At 37.9% G+C, this 14,764-nt stretch overlaps 1 protein-coding gene across 2 annotated transcripts in view; it reads right to left on the reverse strand.

The window, feature by feature from the left end:
• Window positions 1-3,777: 3,777 nt before the first annotated feature.
• LOC132824968 (protein Wnt-7b) overlaps window positions 3,778-14,764 on the reverse strand; it is an 86,679-nt gene continuing 75,692 nt past the window's right edge. For both annotated transcript variants that reach the window (XM_060839894.1, XM_060839896.1), the window contains exon 4: window positions 3,778-12,845. In XM_060839894.1, coding sequence (XP_060695877.1) covers window positions 12,366-12,845 — 480 coding nt within the window. In that variant the 3' untranslated portion in view covers window positions 3,778-12,365. The remainder of the gene's footprint in view (window positions 12,846-14,764) is intronic.

Below are 14,764 nucleotides of genomic sequence, written 5' to 3' on the forward strand. Positions count from 1 at the left end.
GACTTTCTGTATGGAGTTTGCACATTCTCTCCCTGTATATGTGGGTTTCTGCTAGGTGTACTGGTTTCCTCCCACACTCCAAAGACATGCAGGTTAAGTGAATTAGCTGGGCTAAATGCAGAGTTATGAGGATAGAGTAAGGGGCCAGGTCTCAGTGGGATACTCTTCAGAGGGTCTGTGCAGTCTTGATGGGCAGAATGGTCTCTTTCCACACTGTATTGATTCTATATTGTCTCCACATATAAGAAACAACTGTTCTTTGTCTCAATTGAGCAGACATTTGCTAGTATTATTACAAACAGTGCAGACTGGACTGTTCATTTGCAATACCACACTGAAAAGATCTATAGGAAGCAAGAGAGAAAGATGGGTTTGAGGCTAAGGTCATTGTGATGGGTATGTCATTTAGATTCCTGAACTCACAAAACACTCCTGCAACACTTTCACCATTGTCTATCTGTGGAGGGAAGGGACGTGCAAAGGTTGTGATCTTGTGCAAGAACAAGGATGACCAAAGGGTGACCACAGCGATTGCATCAACTATCAAGTTGAGGATTGTTGGGAAAAGTGCTTGTCTGTGTTGTCCTTGACAGGCAGCAAATTATAGCCAAATGCATTGGATCCAAATCCCAGTGTGGTTCCAGAACTGGAAGATCCATAATTGACATAATATTTTGTGACTGGCATTTGCATGTGGAATGTCAGGAACAAAAGAAACAACTATATATTGGCATCATCAATCTCACCAAAACATTCTGCCAAGTGAGCAAAGGCAGTCTGTTTAAGCTGCTGGATTAAAGTGGTTGCCAAAGCTGCTCGGTGTGATCTCTTTCCATGACAGCATGATGGAAATGGTCAGCTATTACAGGATTGGAACCTTTGAGATCTTCAGAGGGTTCAAACAGAGTTGTCTTCTGATGTCAGTACACTTTGGCATAATCTTCTCCTTGTTGGTGCCATATACCTTCAGTTCATCAACAGAGGATGCCTACTTACTAGAATTGACAGAAAATCATCAGCCTTGTTCATCTGCAATCCAATGCAAAAGTGTTCCATGTTCTCAAGAAAGCATTGCTGTTTGCCATTGATGCTGCAATATCTTCCCATACTGAGTTACACCTGCAGCAGCAAATGGGCAGATTCTCTCACATTTATCAAGAGCTTGGTTTAACCATCAGCATCAGGAAGACAAATAATATGGTCTAAGATGGTTGCATAATGTCATCGTCAACTTTCACAATGTGGCCTCGGGGTTGTTGAGAATTTCACATCTATGAGCTTTACAATCACCAATAAACTTTTGCTTGATGTTAACATGAATGCCTGCAGTGCAAAAGCTGTACCTGTTATGTCCAAGCTAAATAAAATGCTGTGGAACTAAAGCAAACCGACTGAGAACACCAAACTACAATTTTACCAAGCACATTATGTTACAATGGTTAGACCTCAGAATCATATGCTAGGCAGGAGCAAAGGCTAAACAGCTTCCATTGCTTGGGAATATCTACACAGATTTTGCAATACTGAGGTTACACTGAGTTGGTTGATCAGATTATATTTGCTGTCTCAAATGTAACCTCAGCATTTCCAGACAAGCCAGATGACATGCCAGTTGCCTTAGCTTAAGTCAATTGTATCTTGGCTAACTCATCCACAATCATTGGATAGATGATACTGCATACCCTAGGACATTTTGTATGCAAATGAGATATGAAGATGGCAGACATTGATACTGACGATTGGAAAATAATAACCAATGGCTGTGACCTATGTAAGCTAACTGGAGGGGAATTGGAAGAGGCAAAGAGAACTGAAAATAAGTGTCTGGCTAACAAGTGGTCCCAGAGAAAACAGAAGCCAACAAACCCTATGCTTTCTTAGTCCAGTATAATTTTCTGCAGTAACTGTGGCAAGAGAGTGATGCTCCCAATCCACCCCAAGGTTATATTGAACACAGAGTTGACAATCAAGGCACAAACCATCATCTGACAAGATGGATGGCAACCAAAGCAGTGTATAGACTGCTGTAACAAAGAGACAACTTCATAGTAACTTCAACCGGTATCTTTCTTTCTCATCTCTATAACTAAATTCAGATTCACAAACTGAATGAAATTTGGACTTAGATTCTCATTATTAGTTTAGGAACAAGAGCCTCAGTATTAAATGTTCAGCTTATTTTGTCACAATTAAGGTAAACATCATAGCGGCGACCTTTTTGGAGCAGGCCATTGTCCACAAACCCATTTTCCAGCAAGGATCATGAGGTGATCCTCAGTTACTTGTCCTTGCTACTCCAAAAGATTTGCTTGATTATAGCCCTTTCACCTAGAGATCAAAAAGATGAGAGTTCAAGCTCCTTATCAAAACACAATCTGTGTAGATACTCCCAAGCACTATTGTATTGATGCTATCATTACAATGCTATCCTTCGAATGAAATTTTAACCTGAGTTTCTGTTTGTCTTTTCGACTGGTTGATCTGAATGATAAGGATCTATGTCACTTGGAACAAATGAATGGGAAGTCTGGCCGTAAGTTTTCCCTCAACCACAATCATGAAGTTGACGGAATCAGGTAATTCTGCACTGTGCTGGTACAACAGGCTGAGGGACACAACAAACACACTGCTGTATTAGCAATTCATCATATGAAGTGTTCTGATTTGCAATTACACGTAAACAACAGTATCACTACCACTACAATGATGGAGAGCAGCTAACTCAGCATGAACCAGGTATCTGTCACTGTCCTTATGTTGTAGTACTCGCAATTCAGTGCATTACTGTTGGCTGTTGAAAGTATTCTTCCTCAACTTGGTGGGGATCAGGCTGAAGTTTCAATCCTGTACTAATCTGATTTCAAATTAATCAAAGCCTATCAAATATGAGCCATCCATGCCTCTGTGATTTCTTAAGTTATAATCCAGCATCAAAATATGCCACATTTTAACAAGTAGGTGGATGCATTTCCTATGAATTGAGTCAAAACCAAGTAGATTCGACCTGTAGATAGTCTTTTTGATTATTGTGTCAAACTTTCCTCTGCGCTTTTACTGTAAGCAAATACTTGAGAGAGGAAGAGGTCGAAGGAAAGGATGTTTTAAAGGGGTTAATTGGAGTCATGCAATTGATGAAAAGATTACCCAGATCCCTTAGTGAGAAAACAGTGACTCAGTTTCACCAGTCCTGTCACTTTTAGCACTTTTTTTTCTCTCTTTTCAGCTTGGGTTTTATTTAAGCAGCGGACACGTAGACCCGCAGTGAATTAGATCAGAAGCATTAGCTTGCAGAATATATGCCAATGAGCTAACGATTCTGACACTTTGACAATACTAGCCTTACAGCAAAGTACTCACACAGCAAAACCCATTTTTGTATCTCATTTTTTTAATTGTGAAATGTTTGTCAGAAAGAAACGGATTTATTTTCTGTCAATCCAGGCTAAATATCAGAGGTTATCCGGTTCCGGTCCTTAGGGCTTCAGACAACTAACAAAACACATCTTATTTCTGCTCCGATAGTTCCCTGCTATGCCTTTCAGATACAGGGAAAAGTAATGAAAGCATAAACTAGTTGAATGTGGCAGTACTGTGCCATTCATTGCTTATGAAGCATCACGTGATATGCCTTTATTTTTCAAACAAAAAAAGTGTACCTGCAAAAATGGGAATTTATTTTAAGAAAAATAAATTACAACGAGCTATGGTTATTTGCAAGAATACAAATTAAACATTATATAGAAAAATATTCTCTTTGAAAATATATACTTAGTTGAGTTTCTACATAGAGGGAAAATGCATTGCTTAAAAGCAATGGGAATTGTTCATGTCAGGCAAAAGTGCTGGTGTTTATACAAATTGTTGTAGATCTGTGTAGCTGGAGTATCTGCTGTTCAAAATGTGAGACTGAACTTTAATGTCACTATACACACACAGTTCAAATATGTAGGCCTTTCAGTCATTGTCAAAAGCATAAACTGCTCAAAATATCCAAAAATAACTATCATGCAACTCAGAAATTACAAATCAATTAAGTCGGATTTACATTTTATTCTGGAGGATTCCAGCTGGGAAAATTAATGTTCCATCCCAGTTTCATGTCAGGAAATTCAATGAGTGAATCTCCCCTTCCCAAATCATTCAATCCAACAAATATAACTGTTAGCACAGATTTAAAGTAGAATATCTGTGTCATGTTTTTTCTTTTTGACAAATGTTTTCTTTTTGTAGGTCACCTTTTTTTGCTCAACTGAAGTGGAAGGCTAATACCTGTTTGTTCCCATACCTATGGCTCCAACAAGTACTCAGTTTCTAAACATGTATTTGGGATGACTTACGTACGACTTTGATTACCTACTTACTTTGTTTACTTACAGTGTGGAAACTGGCCTTTCGGCCCAACAAGACCACACCGACCCGCTGAAGCGCCCCCACCCAGATCCATTCCCCTACATTTACCCCTGCACCTAACACTACGGGCAATTTAGCATGGCCAATCCACCCTGACCTGCACATCTTTAGACTGTGGGAGGAAACCGGAGCACCCGGAGGAAACCCACACAGAGACGGGGAGAATGTGCAAACTCCACACAGTCAGTCGCCTGAGGCGGGAATTGGACCCGGGTCTCTGTGAGGCAGCAGTGCTAACCACCGTGCCGCCCACCAGTCCAGTGACTTTGGGATGATATGTGCAAATTATTTTCCTCCTCTGCATCCATCCATGGGGGAAATGAAAGCATAGACTTCTCCTGAGTACTTATTCTCTCGAGCAGTTCAACCAATATTGGCTGCTAAACTGTTTGACGAATTGTGTCTCACCACGCTGCTACTGATTTCATTAAAAATGTTAAACAGTCTACAAAAAGTCTTGGTATCCACAGGGCTGCTTTCTTAGCACCTGAAAAATTTATGAATCTGATGCTTTGAGCACTTTTTAAAATCATAAGTGAGGATCACTAGCAATTCTAGCATTTGTTGTCCATTCTCAAGTGCCCTTAAATTGAATGTTGCAAGGCCGAGTCAGAAGACACTTAAAAGTCAGTTACATGATGGTGGATTTGGAGTCACATGTAGGCCAGATCGTGTAAGGATAGCAGATTTCTTTCCTTCAAAGAAGCTAGTAAATCAGAAAGGCTTTTAGAATAATTGATTCATCATTACTGATGACTAGCTTTCAATTCCAGATTTTTTAATTAATTGTATTTAAATTCTACCAGCTGCCAGAATGGGATTTGAACCCTTGTCCCCAGAACCTCTGGGTAACCTGTCCGGTGACATTAGGAGGAGAGTGGAGAGTGGTTAAATAGTTTGTTCCCTTTGTTGGTTAACTACTAGGGAGAAAAGAAAGCAGTTGGATGTCTCTTAGCTTTTAGGCCTTGGGATCTACTAAGTGTACAGCTTAAAACAGATCCAAAAGTTAGTCTGTTGTCCCAATAAATCTTACTATAGAACTGAAGGCTATGTACAAGTCCTTAGCAAGAAGTCCTGTAGAGCTTTTATGCACTCAGAAGGAAATATCGCAGTTATATTGGCCAGCGCTTTAACACTATATTCTGGTTTGAAAACTTATTCAAAATTACCCAAGAAAATTTACATTCATCACCAGAATGCCCATTTTTAAATTATGTGATAATGTATGTTTTTGAAGGGTACATTGTCAGCAGATGTATTGCTTCAAATAACTGACAGATAGAGTATTGTCAGTGTACTAATGTCCACAACATGGGTTTATTGTCTATGAATTCACATATCTTGCAGTGCTGCAATACCAATGTGACAATAACTGTGCTTTGTGAATGTAAAAGAAGGTAGTGTAGGACAATTTTGAAACAATTTAAGGCATCCAACATGAGAAATAGGAGCAGGATAGACTGTACAATCAGACTTCAACTTTACTTCACTTTCCTGCCTTATCCCCATTTCCTTCAATTTCCATAGAGACCAAACATTTGATTATCGCAGCATTAAATGTATTCAACCACAGAGTATCCATAACCCTCAGGAATAAAAAAATTCAAATAGTCAAAACTCTTCCATTTCTCCTCATCTCAATTCTAAATGATAAACCTCTTATTGTGAGACTTTGCCCCTGTGTTTTAGATTTTCCAATCAGTGAAAACAATCCCTCACCATCTACTCTGACATGTTACTTAAATATCTTACATGTTTCAATTAGATCACCTCACATTTTTCCGAGCTCTGGGCAACTTAGGCCCAATTTACTCAACCTCTTATTATATGATAATCCCAATGATCAAGGGACTAATTTAGTGGACCTTCAATGTCCTAAGTCCAATAAAAATAATGCAATGCAACATAAATTTCTTAAATATGGAGACCAAAGTTGCACGCATTATTGCAGACTTCATCTCACCAGCCCCTGTACAATTGCAGGACAAATTCTACATTCCTATACTCCAATAATGTTTAGTAGTCTTGAAAGTTTTTTTTAAAAAATGGCTTCTCTATCCTTACTTCCAAATTGTAAAACTTCACATTTTCCCAGATTATACTCCACCTGCCATCTTGTTATCCTTTAAATATCGATATGTCTTTCCATTTCCTCTGTGTTCTACCCACAGATTACCTGACCACCCAACTTTGTATCATCAGCAAACATAGATGGAGGGACAGAGTAGTAACATACGTAATTCATACATTACAGTGCAGGAACATACCCTTCGGTCTGCCAAATCTGTACCAATTCCTATTCCTTATTTAGACCTGCTACATATTGCCCATGCATGGTATCTCAACATCTGTTTGCCTCACATTCACATGTCTATCAAGATGCCTCAAACGTTGCTAATGTTTTGCTTCTACCACTTTCACTGGCAGTGTGTTTCAGGCACTCGGCACCCTCTCTGAGAAAGATTTTCACTGCCCTTCTCCCCTAATTTTTCCCCCCCTCACCCTGAACCTGTGCCATCTTGACGTCAACCTTTCCACCTTGAGAAAAAGCCTCTGACTATCCACTGTATCTATGCCTCTCATAATTTTGTAGACCTCTCAAATCACCCCTCACCCTCAGTCTTTCCAGTGAAAACAATCCAATTTTATACAGCCTCTCCTCATAAATAACGCCTTCCAGACCAGGCAACGTGCTGGTAAACCTTCTCTGCATCCACATCCTTCTGGTAGTGTGGCGACCAGAATTGTATGCAATCTTCCAAATGTGGCCCAACAAAGTTTTCTACTGTTGTAACATAACTTGCCAACTTTAAATTCATTGCCCCGGCCAAAGAAGGCAAGTGTGCTATATGCTTTCTTGATCACCTTATCCACCTGTGTTGCCACTTTCAGGCATCTGTGTACCTGTATGCCCAAATCCCCCTCTATGTCAATGCTTCAAAGGGTTATGCCATTTATTCTAGAATTCGCACCTGAGTTTCATCTTCCCAAATGTATCCCCTTGCATTTGTTTGGATTAAATGCCATCTGACATTTCTCTGCTCAACTCTGAAATGTACCTATATCCCACTGTATCCTTTGACAATCCTCCTCACTATCTGCAACTCCAGCAATTTTGGTGTCATCCACAAACTTACTAAATATATAGTGTACATAGCTACAGCCCTAGCACTCCTCTAGTTATAGCCTGCCAAATGGAAAATGCCCTGATTATGCCCAGTATTTGCCTCCTATTCATTAACTAATCCTCTATTACCCCTTACTACCTGAGTCCTTATCTTGCCTGTTAGTCTTCTGTGTGGCACTTTATTGAATGCATTTTGGAAATACAGATATACTGTATCTATTAGTTTCCCAGTATGTGCAGTATTAATTACATCCTCCAAAACGCTAACAACTTTCTCAAAAATAATGTACCTTTTGCAAAATTATTTGATTTGTCCTAATTATACTTCTCTAAGTGCATTGTTAGGACACTCAGCATCTATTCTGACATATCCCTTTCAAACTTACATGTTTCAGTGAGATTGCTGATCATCCTAGGAACCAAGTAAGTGAATCATCAATATGCCATTTCCAATACACGTAATGCAATAGTATAGTCTCACTTTATCCCAGAGACAAACGTTAGGTTAACTGGACAGTAGTTCATTTTCTCCCTCCCTAATTTCTTGAAATGTGGTGTTACATTTGCATGCTTTTTGCATGTGTGACTTGTTGAATGTGTACCTTGCCAGTTAGTCTTCATTGGGGTTGCAAGGTTCCCACACAGAAATCAGATAACTTGATGTAATGTCTTATTTGTTTTATGGTTTTAAATAAACTAACTTGAGGAGTTAATCAAGCGATTGCCATAAACATTAACATGACAGAAGCATTCCCAAATCTAAGGAATTTTGGAAAGTCATAGTTACAGCCTCCCGTACATCTGCATTAGAGGCAAGAAAACTGCAGATGGTGGATTCCGGGGTAGACAAGCAGGAGGTGGGAAGAACACAGCAAGCCAAAGTATCAAGAAGTGGAGAAGTCAACGTTTTGGGTGTAACTCTTCTTCAGGTCCTGATGCTTCCTAGCTTGCTGTATCCTTCCAGCCTCCTCCTTGTCTATCCAGTACATTGCAGCTATCTCCCTTAGAAGCATAGAGTTTTAGGCAATCAGTTCTAAGGGATTTGTCAGGTTTAAGTTGTAAAATACTTTAAATTACCTTGACTTTCTCACTACATATTCTCATAATCCAAGTATATTGTTTGATTCTTTTAACACCATAGTCTGAAAAGGTTTGGGTGACAGTGGTTGCTCATCTGATTTTTTTTTCTTGTCATGTACATTAACTATTTTCCAAATTTTGTCAATCTCATTGCCTGAATTGGGTGGGGATGAGGAGTGGATATAAGACAACCTGACCCTTGTTCATTCCAAGGAAGAGTTCTAGAAGGGAAGTAAGAGTTTGTGCTAGCTGGCAGCATATTTGGAAATCCCCTAAAAAAAATTGCAGTGGTGTTTCTGTGTCAGCATTCTCTTGGAGGTAAATAGAATTGACTTCCAATTCTATCAAAGATAGCAAATAACACCAACAGTCTATTCAATTCCTAGCTGTCCTTGAATAGGAAATTGCCTCGTGTTCTCTAGTATTCCATTATGGTTCCATTTTGTTCTATTGGCGTAACAGAATGGAAGTGGAATTTATTTCAACTTTCAGCTTTGAATATTGTAATTGAAAAATGTAAACTTTAACATTTATTTCCATTTTCTCCAATACTAAGTGCCACCTTGTAATTATACAATGTAGTTTGGGCCTTTTTTTTGACGTTTTAATTTTTATGTTGGCAATCACTGTAAATGTGTTAAGCTGCTCAAGCAAACTCTGTCTCTATTGTGTACAACTACAGGAAAACATTGTTGAAGGAAGAATTCAAGGCTTGTTGAGGGTGATATTGAATTGTTTTGAACTGCCACATATCCAGCTGCCTGATATAATTGAACTTGCTTCATTGTCGTATCATTGCTTACATGTTCAATATCCAGTTGTATTTCTTCTAAAGTAATAATTTCTCTTCTGAGAATCTGGGAAAAAGGTTTTAGTAACAATTGTAATGGATGCAAACCACAGCAAAGCCCTTTCTTGATGTCACATGATATGAATTCTCAGTGGAGTCTGTTTTTCTGAGGCTACTAAAGTCAACTGTAAAACATCTATTACTGCCCTCGATACTACCAATAAACTGAGATCATAACTTGCATATTTAAATGATCACTATCCCTTCTGGTCTGTTTGTATATGAGAAAACTGAAAACTTTTACATAGGTTTTAATGATCGTTATGAGTAATTTTGAAGATTTACAAGTTATTGCAAACTTCAGTGTAAATGGGACTACAGATAAGTTCCCCAAATCATTTCTTGCTGGCAAGTAACTCATTACAGTGTCTCTATCATACTGGTAGCAGACCAAGATCTTATAATTTATCTGGAAAAACCTTCTAAACTGAGTTTAGTATTATTTGATGACTAGCAATTAATTTTAAAATCCCTAACATACTGAATGTTTCAGTCTTTTCAGGATGTCACATAAATCAAAACTCAGATTTTGGTATGCTCAAATATGTCTGATTTCAAACATGTTCACTACAAACTTAATAACCAGCTCCTTGAATTAAGTTCCCATTCTAAAAGGTTCTGGATGGCTGTTTGAAATTTGGGTATGTACTATGGTCCTGAGCCGGTGTGTTTTCCTGGCATCTTTCAGCACTTATTGTTTTCTTTGCTTTTTCATTATTTTTCAGTCACTTAATTGAAATCATTGAATTGCAAAAGTGGCAGAGCTGTGGCTACCTATATGGTGATGATGTATGTGTATGAATACAAGCTCAGCTCGTATCTTTACTGGAAAAAGTGCCAGTCATTTTCCAAAATATAACCTCAGCAGACAGACATCAATTGTGTCACTATCCACAGGTGATTTCATAATGCACAACCAGGTGAAGGACAGTGTCAAAACAGGAAGAAACCAGAGATGGTAACAAACTGAAGGTATGTTCGACAGTGCTTGTACGTGGTCACAGATGAAAATGTTCCAGCGTGGAAACTGTATGATGAAGGGAGGAGGCATGGTTGTCAAATATTCACTTAAAAGTAATTATAACAATATGAGTCATCTCATTTCAAATTTCTCAGTCATACTGTTATGTTATCAAGTTTTCCATTATATTATTAATGTTCTGGTAGTGGTTTCCCAGAGGGAACTGGGTTCAATCCCAGTTGTGCACTGATCTCTTAACTCTAGGGATTTTAGTAGGACAATGAAAAGTGTGGTCTCAGCTTGGCTTGCCAGCTAAAGTATGGTGCTTTGAGTGCTGTTTGGCATAAAGCAAATAAACTAGTTTTATTCTGCTACCTGAACAACACTCAGCTTCCACAGGCCAAACCTGAAATGGATTATTTCCTCCTGATTGAAGATGAGGGAACTATGGAAAGGATGAAGTAAGTCCATAAGGACGAAGTAAATCTAAGCCATATGTTTATGTAAGATTCCATGTTTAAGTAATTGAATTGTCTCAGTTGGTTACAATGTGGCACATGTGCACTGTAGATGAGAAAGCACCTACTGAAACCCATAATCCATTGTCTTGAACTTAATGCATGGGGTGAGGGAACAAAGCTACGTATAGACCAGCCAGCCCACAAATTGTATGATAGTCATGTAGTGAAAGAGAATACTATATAGTTACAACCAAAAGAGCACATTTTCAGCCACAATCACCTTTTCTAGGATATTCCTTTTCTGCAAAATGCAACAGTGACAAGGGTCAAGTGGAGACACAATACTGATCAAATTAAGGATCAATGTATTGATCTGAGTAATAAGATATCCTCAACTATAAAACATTTATAATCAATAATTATGGTCAGCCATATTTGTAGCAAATAACATCCCTTTGTCCCAGCATTCAGGAACTTTCTTTCAAAATAAATTATTTTTTAAAAGAGTATTTGCACCTATGAATACCTTGATGTTAATTTTAAAATTAAGTTGTTCATGAGTTTCTCTATAACATTCTAGCCACTTGTATTGTTAAACTATTGGCATATATGTAGAGTAATGTCACAAAAATATTTGGGAACATATCCAAATAAATGTGTTAGAAGTCAGAAAGGAATCTAACAAGTTTACATTTTTAAAAAATTACAATATTACTACCCGTTAGTGCTTAATCTTGCTTGTGTTCTACAACATAAATAAACATTTTTAAGATATCCGAACAGCTCCAGTGAGACTGGACAAGACATATATTTAGTCATTTTGAAACAAAATGATCTGCATGGCCTCCAGCCTTACTCTGAATGTCAGCACATCATTTCTACAATGATGCAGCTCAGTTATTTCCAGTTCTTAATTACAAGAGTAATTTCTTGTGATCCTTTGCCATCTGATGACTCTCCTAACACCCCGCTGCTCACTTTGCTTCACACTTTTTCTTTATTGTGCACAATTACTGTTTTCTAGAAGCATAGGATTGTGCCACAGTTGAGCAGAATTTCTTGTGGGGAAAATGAAAATGGGGAGAATCTGTAAAGTGCACAGCATTCTGAGAGTTGTAGCTTGTTCACCTATTGTACAGATATCAACAATATCACCCATAAGAATGGATTGCAGTTCCCAAAGTGCATTGCAATTATTGCAGACTTGCACTGGCGTTACATATGTCAAATTGCATCTGACTCCTGGTTTATGGTGATCATGAGATGGAAACATCAGCCAACCTACAACATCCTCTCAAGCAGAGAGTGCATTTTTAAGTACATACACAATTTTGTACTGAAAAGGTGGTGAGTTAGTATTAAATTCCATTCTTCTTTTGTTGACTCCTTCCAATTTCTTTCTTCTCCATTTCTCCCGTGTTGTTTCTTTTCCCCTGGATGAAGTATCTGACTTTTTTTTCTGGCAGGTTGACTTTCTCACTTACAGGTGAAGACTTCAGTTCTTTCACTGCATGTGTTACATTTGACGAAACAGCACCAGTGGAACTTGCAGTTGCACTGCCACACTTTGGTATACTGGTGGGTATTGTAACCTCGACCACAGCACATCAGGTCACAGCCATCTCCATGAAGAGAGGTGCGATTACATAGTCTTCCCTGTGTTCCTACACTTCCTGTTGAGCTATCCTCCTCACAATAGTTTGGTGATCGGTCAATATAAACTAAATCTGTATCCATGGGCTTTCGATAGGTCCTGGGCTTCTTGATTTTGAGAAATGTGGGCTGTCGTAATCGGGTGGCCCTGACAGCTTCAACATGAACAGCTTCACTGTACTTTTCTTTCAAAACATATCCAATCTCTCGGAATTTGGGAAGAGTTGTCCAACATGTCTTGGTAGTACACGAACCAGAAACACCATGACATTTGCATTCCAACTTCATCCTTTCTTCCAAAATCTATTGAAGTTAGAATAAGAAGTGTTACATGTGAATATCTTGACTTTAGCCATGCTTTATTTGAGATATTGCTCAGTTGATATGAAAGAATACCAAGAGTACCTTTGCAACTAGTATACGATCACTAAAGTAATATTTGCTTATTTTGCTTGCTTGCGATCTTACAGAACTGTAAAATATTACTTGTTTAATGTATTTTAAAAATAAAACTGCTTTGCTACTGATATATTTATTAAATCTAAAAATAAACATCTTTCCATTATTTGTCTTCTCAGCTAAGATATGACTGACTGGATTTGCAGCAACAAAAGCAAAGAAAGAACCAGGTTCCTAACCAATTAGTTAGTTGGATACATGAAGTGTTTCACTTTGGATTCCAAATTCAAGCTTTAAGAATTTTAATCTATCTTTTGCTCTCAAATGTTGGCAGATCTGATTTTTCTGTTCTTCTTTAAGATTCTTTAAATCTGCTTTAAATCGATGAGATTGTATTGAACCCGCAGATTGCCAGTGTTGGTTTTCTTATTGATTCCTTGGAATTCTTTATTCCACAATCATTTCACGTTGCCATTTCAGTGTGTTTTATTTGATTGCCTGATCCTTCAACACATTTCCTCTAATCCTTATGTTTGTTACATTTGGTTTGAAAAATTATATATAGTGAAGCCATCTAAAAGTGCTTTGGAATTGTCCATTGAGGGTCATTCTAAAAGTCCTCATGAGCCCTTTAACCAAATTTCAGTCAATGGTTGGTTAATTTTAACACTTTCCTTCTGCAGGTGTTTTGACATGATCTATCTAATGGCAGCATCCCAAATCAAGCTATGGTCAGAGACACCATGGCATTGCCACAAAAGAAAACTGGTGTCCTTTCCCAATACATCTATGGCTCTGCTGCTGGGATCATAGATCCACAAAAAAAAACTGGGTTTGAGATTCTACCACTAGAAGACCCATTTAGCAGTCTATAATAAAGTCTCAGAATCGAAATAAAATAAATGCACAAACCTATGGGTGGTAAATAATGTAGGTGTTTGGATTGATCCTTTAAATCTCAGATGTATTGACGCACATTGTAACCAATGAGAAAACAAAGTGTGTGCTCCTAGTAAAGTCACAAACTTTGAATTTGCACTAATGGAGAGAAAGCTAACTAAGATATAATGCAAAGTATTTTAATTTGATCAAATATCCTGTCATCACAAACTTGTGTCTTCAATACAAGGTTCAGGATGAACCAGTTTTTCCATTTACTTCAGCTGATTAGCTTATTGCCCCTTCCTTGTTGACAGTTAAGTTTCAACTGGTATTCAGAATATTACTTTTTTTTGTATCTGCTTCTTTCTGTTGACAGTCAGGAATGTGGAATACGTTTTGAGGAATGTGAGTTTTTTTTCTCATCTGTTCATTTTGCTGGGGTTAACAAAAAATTCTCTGCCTACTTGTCTTTTCACCTGGAATCAGTGACCTCTGACTTGCCAATCAGTGGACTTCTAGCAGTTATATGACCTTATACTAGTTACAATGTGCATGTTTCAACTGGAAATAATTTGGACTCTGAAACATTCTGATAATAAATTGATTACTGCATAAATTGGCTAGATAATAAACAGCTGCAATGCATCCCATTGCTTTTCTGAAATATTTGTTGATAGTTTTACCACCCAGATGTTGCCCATGGTATACTATCGTCCAAACTAAATAATTTCCAGCCCAAACAAATACAATAGTCAAGTACCCACTATAAAATTATATGTGTCCAGTCTGTAATGGGTGTGTAAAGATTATATTTTTAGCTTCTTAAGTACTAGGTGGAAATGTTCATGCTTTAACGCTGACATGGCAAATTCAAACAAACATCTGTACTTCAGCATGTTATAATTACAGAATTATGTTACAGATCATTTCTCTTGAAACGG

The sequence above is a fragment of the Hemiscyllium ocellatum genome, chromosome 19 (genome assembly GCF_020745735.1).
Source record: "Hemiscyllium ocellatum isolate sHemOce1 chromosome 19, sHemOce1.pat.X.cur, whole genome shotgun sequence".
Taxonomy (NCBI): domain Eukaryota; kingdom Metazoa; phylum Chordata; class Chondrichthyes; order Orectolobiformes; family Hemiscylliidae; genus Hemiscyllium; species Hemiscyllium ocellatum.